General features: G+C 41.4%; 1 protein-coding gene across 1 annotated transcript; it reads right to left on the reverse strand.

The window, feature by feature from the left end:
* Positions 1–737: 737 nt before the first annotated feature.
* On the reverse strand, positions 738–27571 carry ptpn9a (protein tyrosine phosphatase non-receptor type 9a). The gene is made up of 13 exons (XM_034588980.1): positions 27082–27571; positions 17929–18072; positions 13129–13218; positions 11160–11284; positions 9981–10086; positions 8730–8840; positions 7772–8088; positions 6966–7053; positions 6363–6432; positions 6162–6240; positions 5914–6064; positions 5508–5715; positions 738–3574 (listed from the first exon to the last, which is right to left on the reverse strand). Exons 1-13 carry the CDS (start codon positions 27112–27114, stop codon positions 3384–3386), a joined length of 1713 nt encoding a protein of 570 aa, XP_034444871.1. The 5' UTR covers positions 27115–27571; the 3' UTR covers positions 738–3383.
* Positions 27572–27656: the final 85 nt, after the last annotated feature.

The raw sequence follows: 27656 nt of genomic DNA on the forward strand, positions 1-27656 counted from the left end.
TCGAGGATACAGTTACACTGTTAGTATACAGTATACACTTTTCAATGCTGTTGTTTACACTGCTCCCTCTGTTGTGGGGGTAAACCTACTCTAGTGTTTGACAAGTGAATGCAGCCGGTTAGGAACCACTGGCTCTGTATTTAAAAGATAAAAGTAATGCTTTGGAGCTCAGGTTGTAAACTGAAATGTCTGGTAATAATTAATTTCTCAGCTTTTTGAAGAGCATATATAGCTTTAAAACGATTGTTCCTGGATACTTGATCTTTGAGGGCACTGATGAATGTGTTTAAGACGTCAGATATTCTGCCAGGCAGTATTTGTTTAAATCTTTGTGTTATTATGAATACATGATACAAATTGGTGGCATGTGATCCCTTGTGTTGTTTCAACATTCATTATTGGAGTAATTGATTAATTCTCTCAGCAGGTTTGACACAAATTCATATACCTTTCATTTGACCCAATTTTAATATTAAGAAAAGTTATAGGTGCACCTTATAAAGTACTTAATCTAATCTAATTAAACCAAATTCATGTTTAGCTACTTTTGATTTACCTTTTTTCCAATTCTCATCTCCTTTTACATGAAGACTTTATATTTGAAGTTTTTTATGCTTGCTTTGCGAAATTTCAAACTCTCAACCTTAATAAATGTGTAATAGTATATTAAACTGTGAAACTGATTATCAATGACCAACAACCTCTAAATCTGGAAAATGAGAAACATTATACACCCATTAAGACTGCAGGGCAGTTCTACTGAATCCACTTTATGGTATACCAAAAAAAGCAAACAAAAAATACACCTTAAACGTCCACATTGACATAGTTTGTATTTAATACAGTATAGCTTGATTCAATAGTCAATACAAATGACAAAGTAATAGGTTATAACAGAACAAATATAAAATTAATGTAGATAACTGTATAATCCTGGGTAATTGTATGAAAACAGTTGTTGAATACAATAGAAAAATAAAATGGGGCACATTTTTGCTGAAAAGAAAAATAATTCTAAAATCAGAGTGCATAAGGATGGCAGACTTAAAAAAGGCTTCACTACAAGCAATTCAATATGAATACTGTAGCAAAGAACACATTTTTTTTTTTTCACCTGGCAACAACATAATGCAACTTACGACGCGCACACGCTCAGTACTTGCATGTACTCTATAATAATGGCAAGACACTGGGACCAGATGAAAGCACTGATTATAGCCACAGTCGGAAGGACGACGACAATTAGAATACACTTCAGGCAACATTTCTGACTCAGTGTCTAACAAGGACTTTATAGGGTGTAGGCACGGGTTTGTGCACGTTTATTCAGCTATGCTATCATTAATGTGTGATTTCCCTGTAAAATCCTCCTGTCTCAGTACAGCTCTATGCAGATGATTAGAGCGAGTTCAAGATGTCACTACACGGTTTATATTGAAGCATTACTAAATGTAACAGTAACAATTAAGTTGTCCCAGTATCACGTGTAGATCTACAGAGTTACTATGTTTTGTCATCCCATTCTATAGCTGTAATAATCTCAGAGCACGCAGGGAAGAGCCATTTAAAAGTGCTAAGACATGATTTGTGTAACAAGAAAGACAAAGTATTGCACTACTCATGAGGTCTTAACTGATGACTTGCACAGATTCAATAGCTTCGTCGCTGCAGCATGGACTGCTCTACACAAGCGTGTATGCGTGTGCACGTGTGGGTAAGCAATACATTCCCACAACACTCACTACAGCATGATGGCACTGCTAGTGATAGAAGGTGAACCACAGACGCTGGTCTCTGTCTGTGCTGCGAGCCAGGAAATATCAATGTTAGGGTGAGACAGAAGGTTTCAGATGATACATCAGAAAAACTAAAGAGGAAATCACATGGACAGCAGTTTAATGAGTGATCAGAGCCGGGATGAAACAGGAGTTTACAGCCTAATCGATTTGGGATGTGCTTTACTCCTCCTTACTGCCATTCAGTGATGTTTACTGAAAGAGAGGATGCTTCATGGAGCCCTAAAGAAGTTCGACAACTTCTTGGCAAAAGACCTTTTCATTAAATCCTTCTATTTTGTTGGACAGTTTCCCGTCCTTGTGTTCAGCTGAACACTCCTGAGACGACGCAGAACCAGCTCGTACCATCTACGTAACCGTATGCTGAAAATTCTACTGCAGTGAACAGCGGGATATACTGGACACAGGAGGTGCAAAAATCGACCCCATTATTGTTGCTTGAGAGTGGTGATTAAGCTCCCTGTTTGGAACAAAAAAAGCTGTGCTTAGTTAAAGGGTCATTTCACCCCCAAAATTTAGAATTGTGTCAGTAACTTGCATCTCGCTTGAAACTTAAATAAATAAAATTTGTTCATTAAAAGCAGAATCTGACCCACTGTAGCTGTTTGAAGACGACTCAGTTTACTTCAGCTTCTTACCTGAAACATCTGATAAGCCGCATTCAGACATGCACTGATCTCTGGATAATCTCCTGACATTCTCCGCAGGGGCTGTATTTGAGAAAGCAAATGTCCGAGTGAGAGGCTACGGAAATTCTCTGGACTTTCTCCGCCCAGCCGCCTGGTAAAAACTGCAGAGAACGTCCTAATGAACCAATGTGAGAACACAGCAGGAGATCTTCCACAGAATTCATCCTCCAGAGATTTCTGTGTTGTTGTGAATGTGTCTGAGTGGAGAATCTACTGCTGCATTGTTCATGTGTGAAGGGAAACCTGTGGAGAATGTCCAGACACAATTCTGCGGACATTCTCTGGAGTTCCAGTCCGTAACGGCTTTTTGTGTAATAGAAGTACATGTGCCTATGGGGAATTTGGCTACAAATACTTTTGGAGAAAAGTACCATGTCCACTGCAGCCTTTAAAGATAATTTGACTGAAATTTAAAGTCAAATGTTATATTTTGCAGAAAAAAAACAATTAGTGGGGTTTTACCTGATCTGGGATAATGATTCACCTTTTTATTTTGGGGTGTACTATTCCTTTAATGAGGTCCCTAAACCATTACTTTAAGTGGCAAATAATTAATCAAAAGGCTAATTTGCGTTACCTCCACACGTCCCTGACCACAGACACACAAAACGCACGACACCAGAGCAGCAGGTTCACTCTGAGATATGATTCAGCAAAAAAACTAAATGTCACATTGTTGGCAGCCAGAATGCTATCACATTGAAACATCATAAGGTCAGCGCTCAAGCATTTCCACTGTCTTGTCTTGGTCTGCCAATGAAAAATGGCCAAACTTCGAATGACAGCTTCTCTCCCACACTCACTAATTGGTCACACAACACGGCTCGGGGGGGGTTAACAGATCGACCACGGGAAATCTCAGGGCTCGTGGATTGGTTCGGGAAGTCACGACTGAAGCTCACTGATTGGCCGGGAGCAGGCCCTGTCTTTGGGCGTGCTCCAAAATGGCATTGTAGCAGAAGTAGTACTGGTCCGGGGTTTGAATGCTGAAGGCTCTCTGTGTTCGCATGCGCCGCACAGTCTGGCACACGTTTAGCGAGCCAACGTCCTGCAGCTGGGACAGACAGATGTCCAGGGCACAGAAGGTACCTGTCGACAAGGGTTACAACAATGAAAGAGTTATGAGACATTTTAAAGAAGGATTATTGACAATGGATTATTACCATTTTGAAAAAAAAAGAAAACACTAATTGAGCCTAAAGCTTTAATCTCTCATCCACCCTATTATCACACTTACTTAATAGGTACACCACACTGAAACTAATGCAGTTAATACAACTTCATGAAGGATGTGTTCAGTTTTCATCGAAACTTTTGAGAGAAGTGTTTATTGAACTTTCTGTACATGGAGTGAAACTTTTGAATTATCTGGAAATGGGTCAAATTTAGGAACATTTATTAAGAAAAGATTATGAAACAGTAACTGTGTCTCAATTAAGGGGCAGCATCCTTTGGAGGCTGCATTTGAAGACAGATTGTGTCACAGTAGCAGGACTAAGCTTGTCCCATTTCCTTCAAATGTAGCCGACAATTGTGTCCTTTCATCCCCGAGAAATGAAGGCTCCAACAAGTGGATCCTTCCGGCCAAACCTATCCCAGGATTCATTGTGCTTCAGTGACAAACACCAAGCACCGAGACGTCTAATGTTTAACGAGTATAATACTTCAACTCAACAGTACACATGCTTAAATACCAAGAGATATCCAAATTTTCTCGTTATGTTCTTTAACTTTAGCTCTGTTGCAATACGCCCAGGACAAGCCTATGCACAACAGACCATCTTGTTGTAAGTTGGCCTTCTCTATCAACACGGCCGACAAAGGGGGGGGGGGGGGGGGGGGGGGGGGGGGGGACCCTTCATGGGCCGGGTAAACCACGTCCTCTGAAGGATTCAGCCCCCGAGACACAGCTGGTTTTGTGAAATAGTTTCTGGATTACAACGAAAAAAACTAAATAAACAAATCAAAATTTTCTAATCAATTTAGAGGATGCCGTTGAACTGTATTAAACTATACCGGTTGTTTTCATTTTAGCCTAAAATAACAGAGCCATAAGTATGACATGACCTTTATGATGGCAGGAGTTATCGCTGTGGACTACATTAGTTTGAGCTAGGCCTACCTGAAAAAGTGGCATATGAGTGCATATGCTTTTGAAGAAAAAATAATAATAAGAATATGCTTCCTGAATGTGTCTCCTGTGACCACTTGGGATCAGATCTCACTTCCCCGCTCTACATGTAAATAATCACATACTTCATTTGTGTTTGTGAAGATCAAATGATGTCGATTTTACTAATATAAGAAAAGCATCAGTCATTATGAGGTGGTCATTGTTGATATTGTGTATATTACATGTGCATATTGATACGGGTCCTTCATATGTGGCCCAGGATACATTTGTGCCGTTTACACAGCTAAAATAATTTGGTAAAGTGTTTGAGTGCATTCAGACTTGAAGTTAGCAATGACCACTGATTGAAACACTCAGGACATAGGTCAGACCTGGACCTATACACCAGGTCTGAATGGGGTCTCAGACCACCAGGTGGTCTCGGACGCACATGGCCACAGTCTTTCAGCTGTGTGAACTTGGATGTGCCCTGAGCCACATTAGAAGGACCACCGACTCAGTTGCCGTCCTCTGACCCCTGACAGTTTCATTAAGTATTTAAGCATTTATTTGTGACTACCACATGTTGATTTTTTTGCTAATCAGTTAAATCTTTCATTGTGAAGATGTGCACAGTGCATTTATTTGCTCAGCCTCTGCTGGCTCCGCCCCTCTTCTCACACAGACACATTGACAATCAGACTAGCTCTAACCAATTGCATACATGTTTTTTATTTCATTCGAATATAGAGCGGGGAAGTGAGATCTGATCACAAGTGTTTTAATACCAGGAGTGAAAAGACAAACTTAACGCCAACCACTTTGTGATCGGCTCCTTGATACGAGGTCTGAACGGGGCTACAATGGTAAATGGAAGTAACTAGGTATCAATCATTCTCAGTGTCTCACCTGTTCTTCCAATCCCTGCACTGCAGTGCACCACCATTGGGGGTCCGAGCGGGTGGCCTGTCCACTGAAGCCCCAAAGACTTCACTGTTTTCCTCTGTTGTCTCTTCACCGCTCCCAGGAAGTCGATGAGAGTCACAGCGGAGGTGGGGACGCCGTAATCAGGCCAGCTGAGGTACTGGAAATGACTCACTTGTCTCTGTTCACATGTCTGAGTGGATATAAAAAGACAGAACTGAGAGTTAAATGCTAGGTTAGGATGGAAGAGAAATGAGGGCGAGGGGGAACTCACTCTATAGTAAATTATTGGTCATAATTTCTACAGATTTTAGTTATTTATTTTCACTGTTGTTAGTTGCTGAATGAAAATTCTGCTCTTTCCAGTCTGTGTTTGTGCATCAGCTGTCACCTCAGTGTTGTGCAGTTCGAGGGTTGTGTGGTTGTAGTGGGTGTGGTGGTCCACCCTCTGGCTCACCACTGCCATATGGCCGTACACCTCTTGTCCCCCTTCCTCCAGTGGCCAGTACTGTCCACACTTCCTCCGACTGCCCTCGTCTGTCCTGCAGCACGTATGTGATGAAAATGAGTTCACAGCTCTCAGCTAATTCACATTAATCTTCAACGACTCGACAACAAAGCATGGATTAGCTGAACTACCTGGTTGTCATGACAATAACGAGCACGTTTTGTTCCCAGACCATCCTCCAGAAATCTCCGTAGGTCTTTTCCAGTGGTCCTACACAGCAACAGGAGATAATTAAAATGACTTTAAAAATACATGTAATGAGTGGAATAGCAGCCTAATGAAGTAAACCTGTAATAATATCGAGAAGTCAAAATGTGAGACGTCTGATGTACCTTGAGTACCAATGTAGGCATTCGTCTGTTTGTAGCCATCCATGAAGCTTGCATTGATGTAGTCTGATCTCTGTAAGAACAATACAGTTTTATCCAAGAGATGAAAGGAACCCTTGCAAAATAGAAAACTGAAGCATATTGTGCAACTTAAGAAAACACAGAAGAAGTGAATTGTACTGAGATCTAAGTCATAGGAGTGTTAAACCATTTCTGAGAAGTAAATGCTACAGAATCAAAGTATTTTGTTTGCATCTTTAACCTCAGACTTTCGGTATTCTCCTTAACAAGCTAACTGGTATTGGTCCAGTGTAGCAGCCTGGACTCATCGTGTGAAACTTGGTATATTTCTTGGCAGCTGAGCGACCATGAATGTAACTAGTCTTATTTTTTGTAATGAATTAAATTTATAATACGCAGATTAGAAATGACATGGTGTGGAAATCTTCCCACCGGGTACAGTGGCGGTACGGACGTGGGCGCCGCCAGTTTTATGGCGTGACCGGTGGGCAAGTTACTGTATATAAATCGGTATGTGCCTGAACATCATGTAACACCGGTAACTACCACGGCACCCCTAATGCAGACTTTGAGAGAAGCACCAACCTCGATCCTTCTGGCTTTCAAACGCACTCTTGTTTGATCAAGGCACAGCACGTCTCCATAGCGATTCCGCTCCTGATTGTAGGCTGCTCTGTAGACAGTTAACACAAAAAATGTAATAGTTAAAAAAAATTACAATTCAAGTTGTAAACCTGATTCCTCAAGTCAATGACATTTTGTATAAATAACTACATAGAAATTACACTAAGTTGCTGATGAAGTAACATATTGTAGCTTGTGACACTGACAGCTAAAGTACATGAGACAAAATGAAATACAAAAACTTCCATGAGAAAAACTGCATGTAAACAATATTCACACACACACACACACACACACACACACACACACACACACACACACACACACACACACACACACACACACACACACACACACACACACACACACACACACACACACACACACACACACACACACACACACACACGTGTATAAAAAAACAGATCTTGTGAATTTAAATGTGGTTTCATCAGGGGACTGTTGGGCCTTGGCCCAGGTATGAGCTCTACTTACTGTCCTTCTAATAATACCTGTGATAATAGAAAAGGATTTTTACCCTCCATCTACCATTAAATGCATCTGATGAACATAAGGAACCTAAATCTGGACAGGAGTTTAAAGTATTTCTGTTTACTGAGGAATAATGCGATCAAATTATTTTCTTTACATAAAAAGCAACAAGTTTGCATTATGTGCAAACCTTAATTTTCGGAATAATAATCTCATCTCTGTAGTGAAAATGCATAGGTCCACATGTGAGCCTTCAGCATGTGTGTGTAGCTCACTGTGCACAGTGGAAGGTTCCCGACGGCGGTTCCTTGCGGAGCTCCTCATACTCTTGGTGGATGCCCGTGCGCTGAAGCCTGCCGAGGTGCACCAGCAGCTCCTGCGGGCGCATGGCCTCAGGTCCGGGGGCGTGAATGGAGGTGTCCTCCAGGGGGATGGCCACCAGCTCGTCCACTGGGTCCACTCGGCCGTTCTGGCCCACCAGCAGCTGCTGGTTCCAGCTGTGCGCGTCCAGGGGTAGCAGGCCACCGAGGTGCTGGGGGAGACAGTCTCTGGGGAGGTGTTGGCGCAGCTCGGCCATTTTCACCATCTGAACCTGGAGTTAGATGAAAGGGCAGTGACAGATTTAAGGCTTCAGCTTCATGATGAGAAGATGAATTTTACCTTCGACAAGAAGCAAAAACTACTGAACAGATTTCAGGCATGTGCCAAGAAACAACAGAATAAATTTCAGCGTGGATGCAGACAAAGATGCGGATCCCCAAATTGTTTCTATCACCTTCTTTCTTTCTCTTCTAGGGTGTTTTCTTAACATTTTCTCAGATTTTCCAAAAAATAAGTCATTGATCTTGATGAAAAAAAAATCTGGAACAATTAGTGAACTGATATACGAGTGTGAGAAATTTGGTGCAGCTTGATTGAATTTAAGAGGACTATTTGTCCTTGGCAGACATTTTAATGTCATAAAGTATGAACTGTTTATTTCTTGTTCATGATTTCATAAATGACCCTGACACTGCGTTTACAGTGGACCATCAGGTGACACACAAATCTGTACAAATCACATTTTCCAGATGATGAGATGATTGATTCCAGGGATTCAATCAATCAATGATCACGTGCAACAATCATTGACTCTGACCTGCCTGCTCCCTGATGGTTTGTCAATCCACGAAATCCAAAATCTGATGAGCGAAATCAAACTGAGAAAATGAAGCAAGCAGCTCCTTCGTTTACCCTCTCTCTAAGTTTCTCCTTGAGCAGCAGGCTGAGCAGATTGTAGGGCACTCGAAACCAAACAGGGGCCCCGACGATCAGCACCTTCTTCAGCCTGGCAGGGAATGCCCCCTGGTGGACAGAGACAGACATACAACAGGATTTATTTTACTCTTTTTAAAAAATCTATTTAATTTAGACTTTAACATGCCGGTTCCTTGAATTTGAAATAAAGCAGAAAAGGTAATACATCATCAAAACAGTGTTTGACATGAACTCAGAGGCCCACCCCCGTCTCTTTGTGGTTAATTATTTCTTGAGAGTGACTCATATCCTGCAGATAATCCAATTATACATAATGATATCATATTATATCTCCACTTTATATTGCGGTGCTTTGCCTGCACATAAAATAAATTCTCCTGATGACGTATCAACCACTCCAGTCAATGTTTAGATCAATATGTGGGCACAGCAAACAAGCCACTGCTGCTGATGCGGTCACGAGGGTCTGTGGTCCAGTTGACAAACTACTACATCCTTAAAGTAAAAATCGTTTCAGCAGCCATGCAGGTAATTGCTAAAATAAGCACCGCTCAGAGTCTTACACAGCCACGGTGTGTGGATATCATTTTTCTCCCTGTCGTCTTGGTCGAGGAGTCGTTTATTCATTCTGCCCTTTGCACAAACATCAAATTCCCCCCAAAAAACACGCTCCTTCCCAGGATCAAGCAGTTATATATTAACTCGTCCTGTCGATCTTTTTCAACAAGAATTCACCTTCTTTTAATATATATGCAGTGGTGGGATGTAACAAAGTAAATATACTTTGTCTCTGTACTTAAGTACATTTTTCATGTATCTGTACTTAACTTAATAAAAAATAAAAAAAGGCGGTACTTTTACTCCACTTCATATATCAGCAAATATGTGTACTTTCTAAACTACTACACTGTGTTACAAGTTCACGGCGTTTTATAGATTTTTTAAGTAATCAGTAAGGACAGGGACATTGGTTCACTGATCCAATCAGAGACAGCAGGTAACATTAAACCCCGCCTCCCGCCGCAGCAGTACTAAAAGTGGTATTAAAAGTAACTTGCTGCCTATTACCTGATGCAACAAGTTACTTTTAATACTATAAGTGCGTACTTTCTATGACTAAAAAGTTAATGTGGTACTTTTACTTTTACTCAAATACATCTTTGTCTATATATTTGAACTTTTACTGAAGTCAAATGTAAAAAAGAACCATCTCTTGGTAATTCTAACCTTCAGCAGGTTGAGGATCTTCTTGCTCAGGTCCAGCTCAAAGTTTGTGTAGTTGGAACCTGCCATGTCGTAGATGAACACCAAGCCATTCCTCTGGGTCTCGAAGCTGTGGAAGAAGACACTCGTGTGTTTAATACTCAGGTCAGTGGTCACATGCAGCGCTCTGTCCTCACAGCAGACAGACAGCCTTTTCAAAACTTCAGACAAAAGCGGTCCTTTAATAATTAATTAAAATTTTTACATGTATATGATTCTCCCAAATAGGACAAATTTACGTGCAAATACACTACATGGGTTATATTATATCGACCACTCAAAGCCACATTTACCTATTTACAAGCTCTATTATATGCAACACTGGCCATCTGGTTAGTAGATGACCCACTCTACATCCTGAGCCTCAGCCACAGTAATGCATTTGGTAAGGGTTCTAGTTTAAATGTTTAATTAGAAAAGAAAGGGAGACACTTGTTGATAATAAGTAGGACAATAAAAACTGCTTCAAAAACCATCACTGCCACAGATTCAGGACGTCTGCTGTGCATCTCCGGCTGTGGATGGAAGACATCGAGTCTTATGGAGGACACCAGCCACCCAGCACATGGTGTGTTCACATTCCTCCCCTCAGGGAAAACACCGAGAGCATTAGTGCTCAGACCAGCCCCCTCAAAGACCTTTCTATCCTCAGGCGGTTCGTCCACGGATGCAAAATGCACTTCACATGACTCATACATGATTTGTATATTGTGGGATTAGTTGTACTTCTTTTGTATTTAAAAAAAGAAAAAACTTATTCTCATTTATTTTATTGAATGTACATCTTAAATGTCATATACCTCAACTAAAGTAGAATGTACCAGATTCCAATGGCAGATATGTCACAAACCAATATACATGTTCAGTGAATGACAGGATGAAGGGTATGTGCAGACAAACAATTTACATAATCTAAAGTTCAGAAATGAGTAATATATAGAGAGGATATCCCGTGATATTTACAACTGAATAATATTTATAGTGAGAATGAAAAACTAAACAGAACGAACAATAGAATGAGTCATACGAGTCACGTTATGTACAAGTGATGATGTCACGTACGACGCAGAAAGAAATTCGTACGCACAGGTTAAATGTAGATTAAAGATGGATTATATTCAGACCTGGAACCACAGCCCTCACCTTTCCACAGCCCGATCCAGGAGGTAGAAGAGCGCCTGCAGCACCACGTGGTTGCCCGTCTTGTTGGGGTGGTGAAGTTTAGCCGTGTACAAGGCGATGGAGGCCCCTGAAGGGTCACGTACACTCTGAAACACACAAAAAAACAAAACCCAAACAATACTAACAAGGTTACATCGGCTGTCGACCTCGTGGGAATCGTGACCGTGTCACTGTCGAATCTCACATTTTCTTCCACTGGACTGTGAAATGTGTTTCAGTTCTGGTTTAATTATCCACTACCCGGCCTGACCTCTAGGTCACACATGCGCTTTAAAAACAATAAACTGTTCATGACTTCTTATTTGGACAATTTTAAGTTTGCTTATTCTTCTAAGAATGTGACGTCTGTAGTAATTTTGCCACAAGGTTTTCGTAGAAATCATGTGGTCGTTGACGGAGATTGCTGGGGCTGGTTTACTACAAGCTCGGCAGAAATAAAGGATGAACAACGACCACAGGGGGGCACTTATGTTCCAATGCTGGATACTAGCAGACAGCCAGAGGGGGCTGTCAACAATTCAGCAGGAGGAACAGATGTGGTCAGGACTGATGCTGCTCGTCTTCCTTCTCCCTGCGTCAGACCTGATCAGTTTGAAGGCTGCTGGTGTCACCAGAAATCCCCAGGGCCTCGTTTTCTTGAACCATGCCGCTGATTAAAGATGCTGCGGAACGGCCCTTATGTGAGCAAATGGGGCCTCTCCGGCACTGGAGGTTAAAAATACCTCAGACAGGATATGAGGGCCGCTGCTGAGGCTGGGGAACTCAGACGTCAGACAAGAGGATGTGCAGCATCACTGCCACTGTGGCATGTCGACGGGGAAGGAAGAACGGAAACGCAGGAGAGTGTGGGAGGGGGGTTGTTGTTGTTGTGATTTGGCTGACAAAAGGCTAAATTTATCTGGCACAGGAACATCCCCTGATTTGGTGATCAAAAGGACTTCCTTGATTCAGAGCTTCCTCCATGTATACACTATCTTGAACCGTCTCGATTACGAAACGTGAGCTCAATAAATTAGCAATTTGGGATCCTTTTAAATTTAAGTACTTGATTGATCCTCATGCCAGCGTTCTTCCTGGACTAGTCCAAATGAAGCTAAATATATCAAAAGGTAACGACTGTGAAGAGGAACCGTGTTCCTATACATGAATGAAGCATGTTCAGATATTTCAGAAAAGACAGCTGGGTGTGGTGGCAGTAACATGAGAACAAAAATACACAAAAACATGATAAACGACAACTGAACATCAGATTGTGTGCACAGGCACTAGAGGAAAGCATGAGGTTATTCTAGCTTCCTCAATTAAAAAGACCCAAACCAACAAAGACTGTTTCACATTTTCTTCACCGACCTGTCTGTGGCTCTAATATTAATAATTCAATAATAATGTACAAATACAACAAATTAAGAAACCATATAATACAATATAAATAAGTAAAAAAAGTATAGACTGAAGTTCTTCAATAAAATGTAAGTTGTGGTAACAAGGATGCAAAGAGCTACAGTAGCAGTAAAGTGACTGATATTGACAAGTATGATAAATAATGATATTGCACAGTGTTTTAAAGTGATATGATAAATAATAAATAAATAAATACTGCATGTGATATAAATACATAGTGGAGTTTATTTTTATGTATGCAACTGGATCAGGCATGCATGATGGGAGGAGCTGAAATAGATGGTGTGATGTGTGTATTAATAATAAATAGTGCATTTACAGTGGACTATTTTCAGCTGCTGATTATTACACATTTGGTTCCGTTTATCATAAGGAACATGTCACCCAGTGCAACCATGTGTCTCACTGATGTACCTTAATACTTTCTGAATAACACTGAAGCTGTAAAGAGAACTAATTCTCTGCTGGTTTTGGTCTTATACTATTTAAGAGATGCTAAGTGTGCAGGAGATGTAAAAGGCAAACTCACCAACACAGTGAACTTCCCACTGAGCAGCTCCGAGCGCAGAGGCTCCTCCTGAGGCTGGAGTCTGACGATTCCTTCTTTCAGACGCGTTTCCTGGAGAGAACAGATCACTGCGTGTGAGGTGAGGCGAGGCTCCAGTGTTACTAAGAGCGTCCGTCACTTTGAGGTGAATTCTTCTCTGTGAACAATGGGAGAATTACACGCCTGACTTTCCTGCCGAGAGGATCCCTCTCTGTGTGGTTTCCATTCCTCCTCTTTCTCCTCGCCCAGGGAGGTTGCGTGGGAGTTTTATTGAGCTAACTCTGAGGCCTTGGGGTTTGGGGAGGTGTCATTTCCGTTTACAGTTTTGTTTACAGGTGTTCTTATGTTTAATAATACAGAACTATGGGGACTGAGGTGCCCGCTGATGAAGCAGGGATCACGGTCACTTATGTGGAAGAGAAGACTTAAACACCCATCACATTTCCACCTTAATTTCATTTACTCTGATTATAATGAAACTTGATGTCTGGATGCAAACTGACTGTACATATTTACGGCAGCTCTTTTATTACCTACGTCAACGAGGTAATGTTTTAACCCTGTTCATTTTTTGGTTGATTTGTTTGTTTATTAGCAAGATTACACACAAAAACTACTGAACAGATTTCCATGAAACGGTTTAGGTCAGGGTAGAACCTATTCAATTTCACTGCTGATCAGGATCAGGGGGTGAATCCGGGAGACTTTTCCATTGTGGAATAAAGTGTTTTTCAACATTTTTAACGTTTTCTCAGTGAATACTTTTTCATCTTGATGGAAGAAATCCGTCACATATAGTTAGTAAGTGTTGGTTTGTGTGTTGGTTATTCTAGTTCCTTCTGATTATTGAGAGTGCGAGACAAACATGAAAGTACATATTTGAGCAGTTATATAAGATATAATAGATCAATTATGCTGAAGAGCAGCCATAACTAATGTGATATCAGTGATCTAACTAATACCTCACCATAAGATGTTTACCTGACACCGAGTGGTCCTGTGACACAAAGACATTTGATAAAAAGCAAACCATGATCACGGGACAAAGGGAAGCCAGGATGTCCTGTGAAATGTCAAACTGACTGTTTGTAGAACAAGCCTATTGAGGTCATGACAATGCATTTCATTTTACAAACAAAGAGCTAGTGTGGACTGTGCATGAGCATGAACACAGAAGCCTAAAAACACAATCTAACTCACATGATAAACCTGTAGCGTGTGGAAAAACAAAACCTAAATTCTCCTCTCACGTATTGATCACACTGTAAGTAACATAATGTATATGTACTGAAGACCACGCTTACATGATCTTAGCACTGAAACATGATTTCACATTAAAACTTTGCCGAAACAGTGAGGTTTAATAATAGGGTGAATTCGGGTAATCTGGGACATTGGGTAATGTGGGTCACCTAAGCTTCAGGAGTTTTACTGTAGGGACATCATGTGACTGAAATCACAGGACTTCATGGGGATGATGTCACAGAAAGGGGCTGGGCAAATGTCAATCAGGTCGATGACATATGGATTCTGACAAGATTATACATAAATAAGACAATGTTCCTGATTGCTGTCAAATTATGCTTGTGATGGATTCAAGCAACAAAATATGCATCGAGTTGTTTAAAATGTGTTTTACAAACATCTTTTAGTTGTCCTATCAAATATGATTGATAATGTGGGACATCATGCTTTGTGTAATCCGGGACAGTCATTTAAGTTCTCTAAATGGGGAAACGGCATTTATGGACTTCCTTAAGTTAAAAAATAATAAGTACAATCTGTCCCTATCTGTCTAAACTGATCGTCTGGTTAGTTAACTAGCACATAATCAGTGTGCTCTCTAGGACAGAGATGATCCATGAAGCCCAGAAGAGTCTGTCCTGTGGTCTGCAGCCAGATGCAGACGATGATGAGTCTCTCACCTGCCAGGACTGTTTGTTCCCTGAGTTGCACCAATAGAAGGGTGAATTACTGAATGAATAATCTGTTATTGTTGCTTGCTGTTGATTGAATATTCATTATTTGTCTTTTTTTAAAATGTGATACACCTTTAATAGAACGTTTTAAATTAGTTTTTTTAGGCAGAATTACATTTTTTGACACAAAGAACACTTAAAGCTGTTCCATGTCTCCTCTGAGTGTGATATCTCCATTCTTTCTCCTGGCGTGGTTAGAAAACATCTTCAGGATTACAGAAAGGTATAATATGTGGATCTAATGTGTACAACAGATATCAGACTAAATTGCAGAAGTCAAAATTGCAATTACCCAATATTATCGGAATAAGTATACAAACACAAATACTCAAAAACTATATATAACTGTGATGCTTAATTGTTTATTGAGTTGTGAAAATTGTAATGGCTTTATATAAATTATCTACATATCTGCTGCAGGTTAATTTCCCTTTGCGTGGGGTCAATCAAGTTTATCTTATCTTATACATGTTATGGATAGAGTTCTTTACACAACCAACCACCCCTGAGTTCTACCTCACCCTGTATCTACCCTCATCCCCAATGACCCAACAAGCGTTTTACTGGAAACTTTCCTTCTTCTTTTCTTCTGACAAATGACTTGTTCCCAGCCTCTGTTGTGGTGCTGACTCAGCACTAAACACAGTTAAATGAACTGTGGCGACGCAGAGGGAGTCTAATCTTTCCCAAAGTCACATTCAGGCCTTTTAGAAATGAGCTGTGTTTATGCAGGACCAACCATTCGCTGCAGAAGTAAGAACCCACCTGGTACTAAAAAAGAAAAAAAAGAAGGCTGTAAAGTATTCAGGTCATTAGAGGCTGTGCGAGACGTCTATGAACTTTCCGCTTGTTGCAGTGGATTAACCGGAGCATGTCTGAGCAGATTAAATCTAATTTGTGCGTTCAAAATTGGTGAGTGAAATTTGGAGCAGAATAGAGGGAGAAAAATGAGTCTCCTCAGCTCCCAGGTAGCGATGACGTGGCTTGAAGGAGAAGGTCTCCATCCTGTTATTATCTAGATGCTATTTTCAGGTCAGGCAGTAAACCAGAGCTGCAGTCTGATCCACTGAAGGCTTCATGTTGATCATCACTTTCCGTTTTGACGGTGATCGTTTCATCAAGGTCCAAAAACTGATATTCAGTCACATAGGTGAACAGACACTTTTCTCTACAGTTGATCACCTTCTGTCTTAAGTGAGTCATCTTGTTGTGAGCAGCCTCTCAATGTCCCTTCAACTTACTGAAGGGACATTTACTCTCAGATACTGTGTTAAAACCAAAAAAATCCAGCATACGTAAAGCACTGAATCTGACGGAGTCAAGGTGTTAAGTTGCACAGCTGAGGACAGGAATCTTTCCTCTGGCCTCGAAGTTGGTCGATTTAATCAATATCCCTGAGGAGAACAGGTTGTATGGATTTGGTGAATTAAGAGAGGTTGAGAATAAATCACATTGTCTCCTGGATCACCCTTATTATTATGATGAGTGAGGAATATCTACCTACATTTGAAAAAAATCCAGAAATGTTCTTGTTTGCTTTTAATGCCTGGCTATCTTTTTTTCTTCCTGGAAAAAATACTCAGGGTGGGGTATTTGTATAGTTTTGTTTTTGATGCTGCTTCTCTGGTTTCTGGTTTCTTTCTTTCCTTTTGGTACTTGTCTACATGTCTCGTAAGCCTCTTTAAGTCTGGTCACATAATGCACGTGACACAACATTAAAGAAATCAATCAATCCTTCTGTAGCTAAATGCTATTACTCCAATGCATGTTTGAAAACTTGGGCCTGCTTCACTCTGTGCTTGTCCCCAGGGAGGCGGCTGAGAGCACAGCAAACAAACAGGAAATAAAAAGGAGGACATAGTGATCCTCATTACAGGGAGACTGTTGTGTTACTTCTAATGCATCAAAAGACAAAATAGACTCCACTATTTTATAAAGGGACTCCTGATCTATTGCATTTACTATGCACGTCTCTCTACTTCATCTCCTACACTTTGTCTAATTGAACAAATTAGACGATATAAATAAATTAAATAAATAAACAAATTCTTTACTTCAAGGTCTTTAAGAAACCGGACATCGCACTCACACACACTTGTTAGAAGGTTTAACGGAAATGCCTCTTATTCACTTTCAATGGGGTGACGTCATTGTGTGCTGGAGGTTTCACTTCACTCACTCATAACCTTGAGCTGAGAAGCAACAGTCAATCAGAAAGAAAAGAAAAATGCTCCGTTTGCACGGGGATGAGATGGAGTAATGTCTCTGCTGTGCAACACTGTCAGGGTATCAAACCACAGAACTTAAGAGTACAACCAGAACGTGGCTCTATGTGGACGTGTTCAGTATTTAAAGTTGGCATCTAACTCTTGGGCTTGTGTACTTTGATTTCCTTCACTTAATGAGGAGACTTTTTAGACTTTACACTGTGTTTTGTTTGAGTAATTAATTCACTAAATGGTATAAAAATGGTCAAATATGTTTACCAAATTATATCGTCTTTTATTATTGTATTGTTGATACTGATATTTGATAATACTAATATTCAGGAATCATTTCTCCCAGGTAACGTAAAAAAAGTTTATTATCATGCTGACATTTAACATAAAACTGTACGTTGTTGGGAAAATATAAACAATCTCCCAACATCTATGTGTGGAGGCAAGTGGTTTATTTCTTATAAGCCACTGTTTTCAATAAAGTGCGGGCGTGCAACTTGCAGAAATAGTTAAAGTCACTTAAAAGTCATTTGGTGCTGCAAATGTCTTTTAATCTCAGTGATGCAGTGTCCGTATCTCCTCACCCTGTAACTGTGGAAGAGCTCGATGGCTCGGAGGACGTCGAACTTGCGAGCCATGAGGAACTTGACGGCCAGTTCTCTGGACAGCGGCGACACTCCATGCTGACTGGTCCACTTGTTGATTTCCTCCAGAAACTGCCTGGTAGCCTGAAACAGACACACACACACACACACACGCTGTCACACACACACTCCCATAATCAAAGGGTCAAACAGGAAGGAAGTGAAACTGGGCTTAAAACTCGATACATCCTCAGGGGAAGTGTCACCTGCCGCCTCACAGATTATGTGACACAGTTCGATGGCCTGGTGAGACATCGAAGCTCGCGTTTTATTGTGCTGCTGTACGGTCGATACAAACAGTGAGCGTGTATGCACATGGACAAGAAGGTGCAAAATAATATGTGTGCAGTTTTGCAGGTTCATGCTCTCAAGGGGAAAGATTTGTGGATTGATGTATGACACATAATTTGCCCTTCTTTGGCCCCCGATTTATAAAAATCCTAGATCTACCGCTGAGCTACAAAAACAAGTAAAACTAAAGTAAAAAGTGAGTGCAGGAGCACGAGTGAGGAAGAAGATAGAATCCTGCTGAACTGGTGTCAATATAGACACAGTCAGATGTGTGGCTTTCGAGTGCTGATATCAACATATAAAACAGTTCATCTGCATAAAAAAAATGATGAATAGATTTCACTGATGGCAAATATAATTAAACTGCTGTATAATACATCTGCACTAAGTGATGTTATGGCCACCAAAACAAATCGAGTCTTTCCTGTCTCTAACCTGAACAAACATATAACACAGGTCTAATCTTTTTAAGACATTTAAAAAGGAATAGTTACATATTGTGGTGTGGAAGAAGGAAGACCGAGACATACGATTTTAAGTCAAGACGTGCGACCCATATACTGCACAACAGCAGGTGTGATTTATTTTTGCTTCAACACTGACACTTTTCATGAGAATAGTGACCAAACCCGATCAAACACCAAGAGCATGGTGGCTCCATTACCAGTGAACATAAGACTTAAAACTATCCTGAACACAGTCATAAAAACCACATGAACCGAATCAGAACTTTAACAACACATTACTAAAATAACTAAAACAGCTACATATTAGCAGTCCCATGAGCCTTTGCACTCATTCTGTCCAATTAGAACGACCGGCTCACAGATCGCTACGATATTATATATATTTAATAGAAAAATATTTAACATATCCAATTTTAAGTCATGGCACCTATTTACAGTTCAAAATCAAATTCTGTGATCGGACCTTCTTCAGCGGACTGATCGAATTCTTCAAATTCAGTGCAATCAGTCATTGCACTTTTGAAAATGTATTTACCATTTACCATGAAGGCCTTCCAGCCACCTTGCAAATAACTTATGCATTTAGCCAGCAGTCTTTCAGGAGCTTCCTGTCCACTCCTCTGGTCTTATTATAAACTGGCTCAGACCCGCACACACAGGCCCTCTGCACCCGCAGAGTGAGCGAGTCAGCACCCAGTGAATCGTCAAAAGGCGACAGAGGAGGCAATGAAAGCTCACACTTTAAACACAGGGTTCCGCTTCTCTGGTCAGGCACAGCAGCCGTGGGGCGTGCATAGGAGACAGGAAGTCAAGTTGTGGGACTCCGCGGCTCTTTAGGAATACAAAACGATCACTGACGAGCGCCGAGCCCGAGGACAGGATGCCACTGTCTCTCCTCAGGAAAGCCAGTGCTTTCACAGAGAGGGGGGGCTGCAGCTTCTGCTCTGTTCAGACGCCTTAACATGCAGGGGACGAGGGATGATTGCACCTGACAGGGGCCGACGTCGCTTCATATCCGATTCTCAGGAGGGAATAATGTGGAGGGCTGTTAAACTAAATTATTCTCAGCGCAGGGATCTCTAAGATTGTCCCCAAATATGGACATAAAAATGTAACAGTTTAAACCGGAATTGACAAATAAATGTCTCAGACCTCACGGGTGAACTATGAACAGCGTGTTACAGTCTAACAATGTTTTACAATAGACAGTTCACCTTTGACTTTTGAAAACAGTATTTATAAGAACAGCTCAGTAACTTCGTGCTTTAAACGAAATCTCAAAGCCTTTTTCAGCAAACAGAGCGAGTCCCTGTGTCACCACATGAGCCCGTTGTGGAGCTAATGTGGCATCAGTTGTCTGTTAGTGGATCAAAACTAGTCAGAGAATCAACTGAGAGTCAACATAATGACCAGAAGTCAGTCGATGATCTGAGGGGAAAAAAGAAAAAACATCAATGAGGCCATTCACATCTCCACCAGTCTTTTAAAATGGGGACATAGGTTAGAATCTCCATACAACCAACTCTTGCCACATGACGGATGCTCACATGAAAAAAGCTAAGCCAGCGTTGTTCAATTAAGAGGAACACTGCATATCTTGAAAGCCTCAAAAAGGGAACAAATACTTAAAATCTTTTTGCAAACAACAACTACATTATCTATGTCCAGAGGATGAAACTATCGCTCTGAGGTACCTGTTCTGAAGTGTTGGTTTCATTCAACATCAGAAGAGATTTTTGCTAAAGTGAAAAAACGTGCAAACCTACACCAAGAACCAAGAGTCCCCTTCTGAAACCACATTTAAATTCACTAGATCCAGATTGTTATTTAGATCTGCACCACAATCGCACACAGTCATAGATATCAATCCCCTAAATATGCATGATTTACTTCATCAAGGTCCATGAAATATTCTCTGAAAAATCAATGAAAATGTTGAAAATGCTCTGTCACAATGCTAAAGAAAGTGAAAAAAAATTAATAGATCCACCCTCAAACATAAAATAAAAACATAACCTCCTTGGTCAAATCAAGCTCTATCATAAGAAAAATAGAAAAAGACAGAAGTGGAGATCTGCTGTGTGGGTAGATGATTTGTCTCACTTAAGGTTTCTTTACAGAGAAAATGGCCGGAAAACTAAATAGTGATATCAATAAGACGTATACAGTCTGAAACTACCTCAGCAAAAGTAGTGATAAGCAGGCATTGAAGTGGTCAGGTGGTTTTCATTCTAATCTTTTTAAGTGTAGTAAAACTTGATCCTGTGATCACCATTACCGCAACTTGCTACAAGCAAAACACATCTAACTTTTGCCGTTTTGGAACAAAAACTCTGTGTCAGTCCCATTGAATGTGGCCGTCTGCTCTTTGTTGTTGCTCTGTGAAGCGTTAATCCGTCTGTGCTGGCCAAAGACAACTTCCTGTCAGACTGCTGTCAGGTACACTCCGGTTTCCAAGATCTCAACGGTCTGACAGCTGCTCTTTCTCTCTCTTAGCCTTTTAAGGGGAGCCTGCAAACTCCAGGCAGTGACCCTCTGTTCCTGGAGAAGCCAGTCTTGTTTGGTTTTTCTGCACTATGGGGCCATATCCGCCCGAAGTGGAATTTGAGGATGGACCGGTTTGTTTTTGCGATAGCACACCGGACTGCAGTGGAAGGCTCGCTGCGGAGGAGTAACTTATTCAGTTCCTGGAGGATGCATAAATATTTACTTGACTTGTTCCACTTCTGATACGACAGGAGATCTTTTTAATCAACATTCTCGATTATGCATTTAAACACTTAATTCTGGTTTAAAGCGCCTGACATCATCTAAAATAGCCTGAGAAGTCAGTGCAAGAACAAAATGAGTCTTTATCAGATCAAAAGTCTTTACTTTTCAATTTTCACTGGTCCAGCTGTATTTATTTCCTCTGTTTATTGTTCGTCGTGAGAGGCATTTTAAGAGAGGGGTTTCTGGCCCTCTGATACACAGCTGCCAGGACATAATCCTATCAGGACTGTTCATTGATAGTTGAGGTTGTTTATTGGATCTTCTGACGATGACAGTCGGTAATTAATTTATTAGATTCACGGTAGGAACCTGCTGAGCTGGGGAAGCTGAAGTTGTTTAAGGTCAAACGGCCCTAAAACCAAAAATCAACACAGGCCCAAAAGGACTGCAGGCTGTGTTTAAAATCAATCCTCTGTTCACTCATTTACTCCCTGAATAAAGCCCCTTGTCCACTGATCAGAAAGCCCACTAACACCCACCCGATCATTTTGGTATAAAAGAGGTATAACAGACACTCAGTACTTTACTCTGAGAGAGTTCAAAAACCATTCTTTCATATTTATTTTGTATCCTCACTGACAGGTGCTTTGTGCATTGTGGAATTAACTGAAACTGCTATTTATACCATTGACAAGGACTGTAATTATACTTTTGATCATTGATAATTTTTTGGTCTTTAAAATTTGAACCCAAAGTACTCAAATGGCGTTTTTTCTTCAACAAAAACCCCAAACTGAAAATGGAGGGTGGCATGGTGATACAGTGGTTAGCACCTTCTGTGCTGAGTTTGCATGTTCTGCTCCTGTGTGGGTTTACTCCAGGTACTCCGGCTTCCTGCCTGCGGATAATAAAGTTAATTGGAAACCCTAAAGTGCCTATGGCTGTGAATGAGCGTGCATGGTTGTTTGACTCTGTGTCAGCCCTGCGATGAGTTGGCAACCTGTCCAGAATGCACCCTGCCTCTCAACCAATGTCAGCTGGGATTGGCTCCAGCCCCAACCACACCTTCTTTGTTCTGTTGCTCAACATACTCAAACATTTGCTGCCTCCAGGCTCCATCCCACCAGGTTCTATTTCGACTTTTTCCTTCCACTACTACCCACAGTATTGTTTTTTTGGGATCCAAGCAACAAAAGAGATTTCTGTGTCGGTGCTCCGTGCTGCTAAACAAGACTGCATGTGTTGTTGACACAGTTTAATTAAGAACATGTTAGCAATAAAAAAAAAGACTTAGGATAAAACCATAAAACTATTTCTTAAAACTATCAACAGAAGTAGCTTGTCTGATGTGTAGTGGGAGCATGTTCCAAGCCTTCAGTGCATAGCAACCGAAAGCTGTTTCCCTAAACTTTTTGTAGTTCATTTTTGGGATATTTAGCAGGCCCGCGGTAGAAGACCTGAGGGGACGGTTAGTAACATACTCCGATAAACAGTCAGAGATGAATGAGGGTGCTGTACCATTAAGAGACTTAAAAACAAGTAAAACTACTTTGAAATCAAACCTTAAATGATACTTGAAGCCAATGTAAAGATGCAAAAAACAGAGTAATGTAATCTCTTTTCCTATTTCCTAAGAGCCTGGCAGCTGAATTTTGCATTACAGTAATCGAGGCGGGAAAGTATAAAAGCTTGAGTCTACTTTTTTGGCATCTTCCAGAGAGAGGTACGATCTTACTCTTGCAATATTTCTGAAATGATAAAATGCAATCTTTGTGAAATTGTTTATGTGTGAATTAAAATCTAGTTCTTGGTCAATTGTCCAACCCAGGTTTTGATTTGATGCGCCAGACTTCCGAGATTGCTAATAATCTTTTGTCTGTAATCATCAGTACAAACTATATTTCTTTTTTTTAATCTTTGTTTAATTTGAGAAAATTGTTGCTCATCCATTGTTCCACGCTGGAGAGGCAATTTATCATTTGAGTTGGAGCATCGGAGTCATCTGGCACTACGGATAAATATAACTGAGTATCATCAGCATAACAATGATAGTTCACACCATGATCAACTAATGATTTTTCCCAATGGTAACATGTATAGGCAACACAATAAAAGGACCAAGAATGGAACCCTGTTGAATGCCAAAAAGGTTATCATGCTTTTGTGAAACATGGTCACAGAGGCTGACAAAATATGGTCTGAGAGGAAGGTGTGTTTTGAACCAGTTTAAAGCTGTCCCTTTGATACCAATCCAACTTTCGAGTCTGTGTAAAAGAACGTTGTGATCTATATAGAAGAGGTAGGGGTTGAGTTATTTCGACTTTCTATGGTTTTTGCAATACTGGCACGGATACTTCTTATTTTCCAAAAGCTCTGCAAACTCTTTACATTTGGATTGTGAGGCAGGACATGTATATTCAGAGAGCTGCGACACATTTAAAAGGCGATCGGACCTAGGATTGTTTCTGCTTCACTTATAACTTTAGAGAAATATGCCTTTCTCTCACAGCGCACAGCTTTGTTGTAGGTTAGGAGCGATCTTGTAAGAATCTCTGTAGATTGTTAATTGGCTTTTTCTCCACATTCTCTCAGCTCTACGGCATTCCCTCTTTAGCAGACGTATCCTGTCATTTTCCCATGGCATTAGTTCAGTCTGTGATTTCTTTTTAGATTTCTCAAGTGCCACACTGTCGAGAGCTGATCTCAATTTAGAGTTCAGAATATTTACTTTTTCATGGATTGATTTAAAATCCTTGGAGAGAGCTTTTATACAGCATTACCGTAAAACTGTGATATGCAGTAAAAAGTGTTTTCCAATTCTGAAACACACACAAAGATGTTTTTATGATGTACAATGTAAGGCTGGACAATACAGAAATTATATATATATATATATATATTAAGAAAAATGAAGAAACTTGATATTCGCACTTACTAAAGTGAGTTTCTAGAAAGCTGAATAAATAGGTGAACGATAGGTGGTTTCTTACACATTTACACATTTTGACTTGTGAAATAATGGCTTATTCATGCAGATGTGTCACTTCCAGTGTGTTGGTATTGTGCATGCTGGTTTACTGGCAACCATACCAACATCAGATTATTCATGGTTTTAGTAACTATCGTCACAGCCCTTTGTTACAAGAATTGGTCATTGATGTCTCAGTATCGACATGAGGTCTGGTGTATTAACATTCCAGCCAGGAGGAGTCATTAATGCCTCAGCTGGATGAGGGGTTCTGGAAAATAGTGGAGGGTGACTGTAGCGTCATGCTTACACCTACAGACAGGGCTCGTTCATTTCTTTATGATTATTGTTATTATTATATACAAGAGGACTCATGGTTGCCCTTGATATTGTAGCACTGCTGTTGCCAAGCGGCCCCGCTTCACTTCAGCGAGTCCCATTTGGCACGAGTCAATACCAAAACAGGAAGTCAGTAACGTCACTCTCTCCCTATTCCCCACTTTCTCTCACTCCACTGCTTACTGGGAGAAGACACAACACACACACACACACACACACACACGCACGCACACGCACGCACACACACTAACTCATAAACTCCCCCTTCCCCCAAGTTTCGTGGAAATGCTTTTAACAGCTGCCTTTAGAATGAAGTTCCACTACACCCATGTATGCTCCCGAGAGAGCCACCCTACCGCACACACACACACACACGCTCGCGCACACACACACACACACACACACACACACACACACACACACACACACACACACACACACACACACACACACACACACACACACACACACACACACACACACACACACACACACACACACACACACACACACACACAATCCACCCAACCACCCCCCACATGACTGTGGATGTAATGAGGGCTTCCGGTACCCTAGCGGGGGCCCTGGCTCTCACAGGAAATGGGGTAGCCAGATAAGGCTTTCTGCTGACCAGATGATGTGCGGAGGCAGCAGAGAGAGGAGACACGAGCACGGCCAACACCAAAGTAGAAGAAGATTGGAAAAAGCAAACATAGATTCAAAATGTAGTTTGTGCGACCTGATTAATATCCCCCCAAGTAGCTGTTCTCTGTTTAGAGTAAAATAACACTCTACAAACTATAGACTGTTTGCTCTGCTCATGTTAGATTTCTTATGATTGGGGACTGTTTATGCCACCAATGGTTTGATTGGTCATAAACACAGATAATGTCACATTATTATTCAAACTTTATTAAAACCAAATGTACTCTAGAACATAATAAACCTCATAATTTGTACATAACTTCCAAAAGGTTAGACTTTGCCCTTTGTGTTTCGGAGAGATTCGACACTCATTGATCTACAGTGAGGTCCAGACGTCTGAGACCACAGACGAGTGCTGGACAAAACACTGGAAACACAGTTCAACAGCCCAACTAACTACAGCCTCCAATAATGAACACTGGACATCATAACCTTCACTCGCGACAGGGTTTGTTAATGTTTTGTAGTGTTGAATTTAACTGCACATGTTTTATGTTAATTGGATGCACTTCTTTCCGGCCTTTGGAGAGGGATCCCTCACATGTGGCTCTCTGAGGTTTCTATGTTCTTTTCCCCCTGTTAATAGGTTGTTGTTTTTTTATTAGTTTTTCCTTACTCTTGTTGAGAGCAAGGAAAAAACAGTCAGAGAGAGTAGGCCAGCCTTCATTAGGCCCTGAGGAAGCAAAAGTTAATGGAAAATGAATTTCCTATCCTTTATTTTGTTACGGCACAAAACCCAAAGATGACCCAGTAAAACAAGACACTGGACCCAGTGAATCTTTGGCATGTTTGCTTAAAAACTAAAGTTATCAACTAACATAATTGTCAATTCATTTTCCATTCATCATTCAAACGGCTATTTGCTGTCACATATTTAGAGCCCAACGGATTTGCGAAAACTTTTTTTAAGTAAATTTCTAGAAAACCTTTATGATCTATTACGATTCAAAGCTGATTTAAAGCTTTATCAAGTCCTCGTTTTGGGCTTTAAAAGCAAAGGTTGAGGGGGAAATGAGGTTTTAATTTGTGCACACGTCTGGATCATAAAATGATTGGATGACGACGATAAGTTAAACTAGTTTTTAATTCCCACATCATTGCTATGGCACTATAAACCAAGTTTCTACAGTGTAGGCTTCTTTTCTGAATGAGCCAAATGTGGCACCAGGCAGTTTCCTGTGAATGGTTACATCTGTGGAGGCTGCTGAGAGGGAGAGGGGGAGAGGGAGAGAGAGAGGGAGAGAGAGAGAGAGAGAGAGAGAGAGAGAGAGAGAGAGAGGGAGAGAGGGAGAGAGATCGGCCTGTTTCGCAACCGCTCGGCCCGCTGGAGAGGAACTGGCAGTGATGCAACCGCAGCAATAATGCACCAGAAATCGATACCAAATTTCCGCTCCAGCTCTCCGGATCATTTCGCAACAAACCCACCATTACGCACGGACGTCGCCACCTCTCCGCCCAGCTGCGGCGCGCACACGCAAAACGCACAGGGCCAAAAAAAAAACAAAACAAAAAAAACCCCCAACAACAATCTCCAGGTACAGGGCCGAGGCTGCAACACAAAACCCCGACACAAGAGAGCAGGGAGCGCATGAACAGACTCGCGAGGCCTACCTGCTCTTCGTCTGCTGATAAAGTGGCTGCCATGGCTCCGACCGCCTGTGGGTCAACGCGGCGGCAGATAGCGGAGCTGTGCGAGTCCCTCGTGGAGATCTGGGCTTCAGGGCTTCAGGGGCTGGCCCTCTCGCCCCAGGTTGACGCCATGTGAAAAATGCAGCGGCCCGAGCTCAGTGTTTCGGTTCTGGCAGATCCTCTCCGAAGACATCCACAACTACAGAGAGAGAGCTGCCTCCGCTGTGTCAGATTTCACCGAGCACAGGAGAAGGGAAGGAAGGAGAGAGAGAGAGAGAGAGAGAGGGAGGAGAAAAGAGGAGCAGCCACACTCTGCTTCAGCTCGATGGTCACCGGCTTCACACCATGATCTGCCGCCCCTCCACCTCACCGTGCGCGGACCTGAGGGCTGCAGCTGCCCGGCGACTCCTCCAGTGCCATCAAGCGCAAGTTTTTTAGCTTTGGACGTCGCCTTTATGTTGAGTATGAGAGCGGGGGGGGAGAGAGAGAGAGAGAGAGAGAAGAGGAGGCTATTCTTTCTGCGTGTCGCTCTACCCCCTGGTGGTAAAGACCAGAAA

The sequence above is a fragment of the Hippoglossus hippoglossus genome, chromosome 6 (assembly GCF_009819705.1).
Source record: "Hippoglossus hippoglossus isolate fHipHip1 chromosome 6, fHipHip1.pri, whole genome shotgun sequence".
Taxonomy (NCBI): Eukaryota; Metazoa; Chordata; class Actinopteri; order Pleuronectiformes; family Pleuronectidae; genus Hippoglossus; species Hippoglossus hippoglossus.

Bases quoted from the DNA above. Each gene is read 5' to 3' on its own strand.
- ptpn9a (XM_034588980.1), bottom strand. From the start codon at position 27,114: ATGGCAGCCACTTTATCAGCAGACGAAGAGCAG. The intron at 13,219-17,928 runs GTGAGGAGATAC...TGTTCTCTCCAG, and splicing joins AGCTCTTCCACAGTTACAGG to GAAACGCGTCTGAAAGAAGG. The intron at 6,241-6,362 runs GTACATCAGACG...GTTGCTGTGTAG, and splicing joins TGCCTACATTGGTACTCAAG to GACCACTGGAAAAGACCTAC.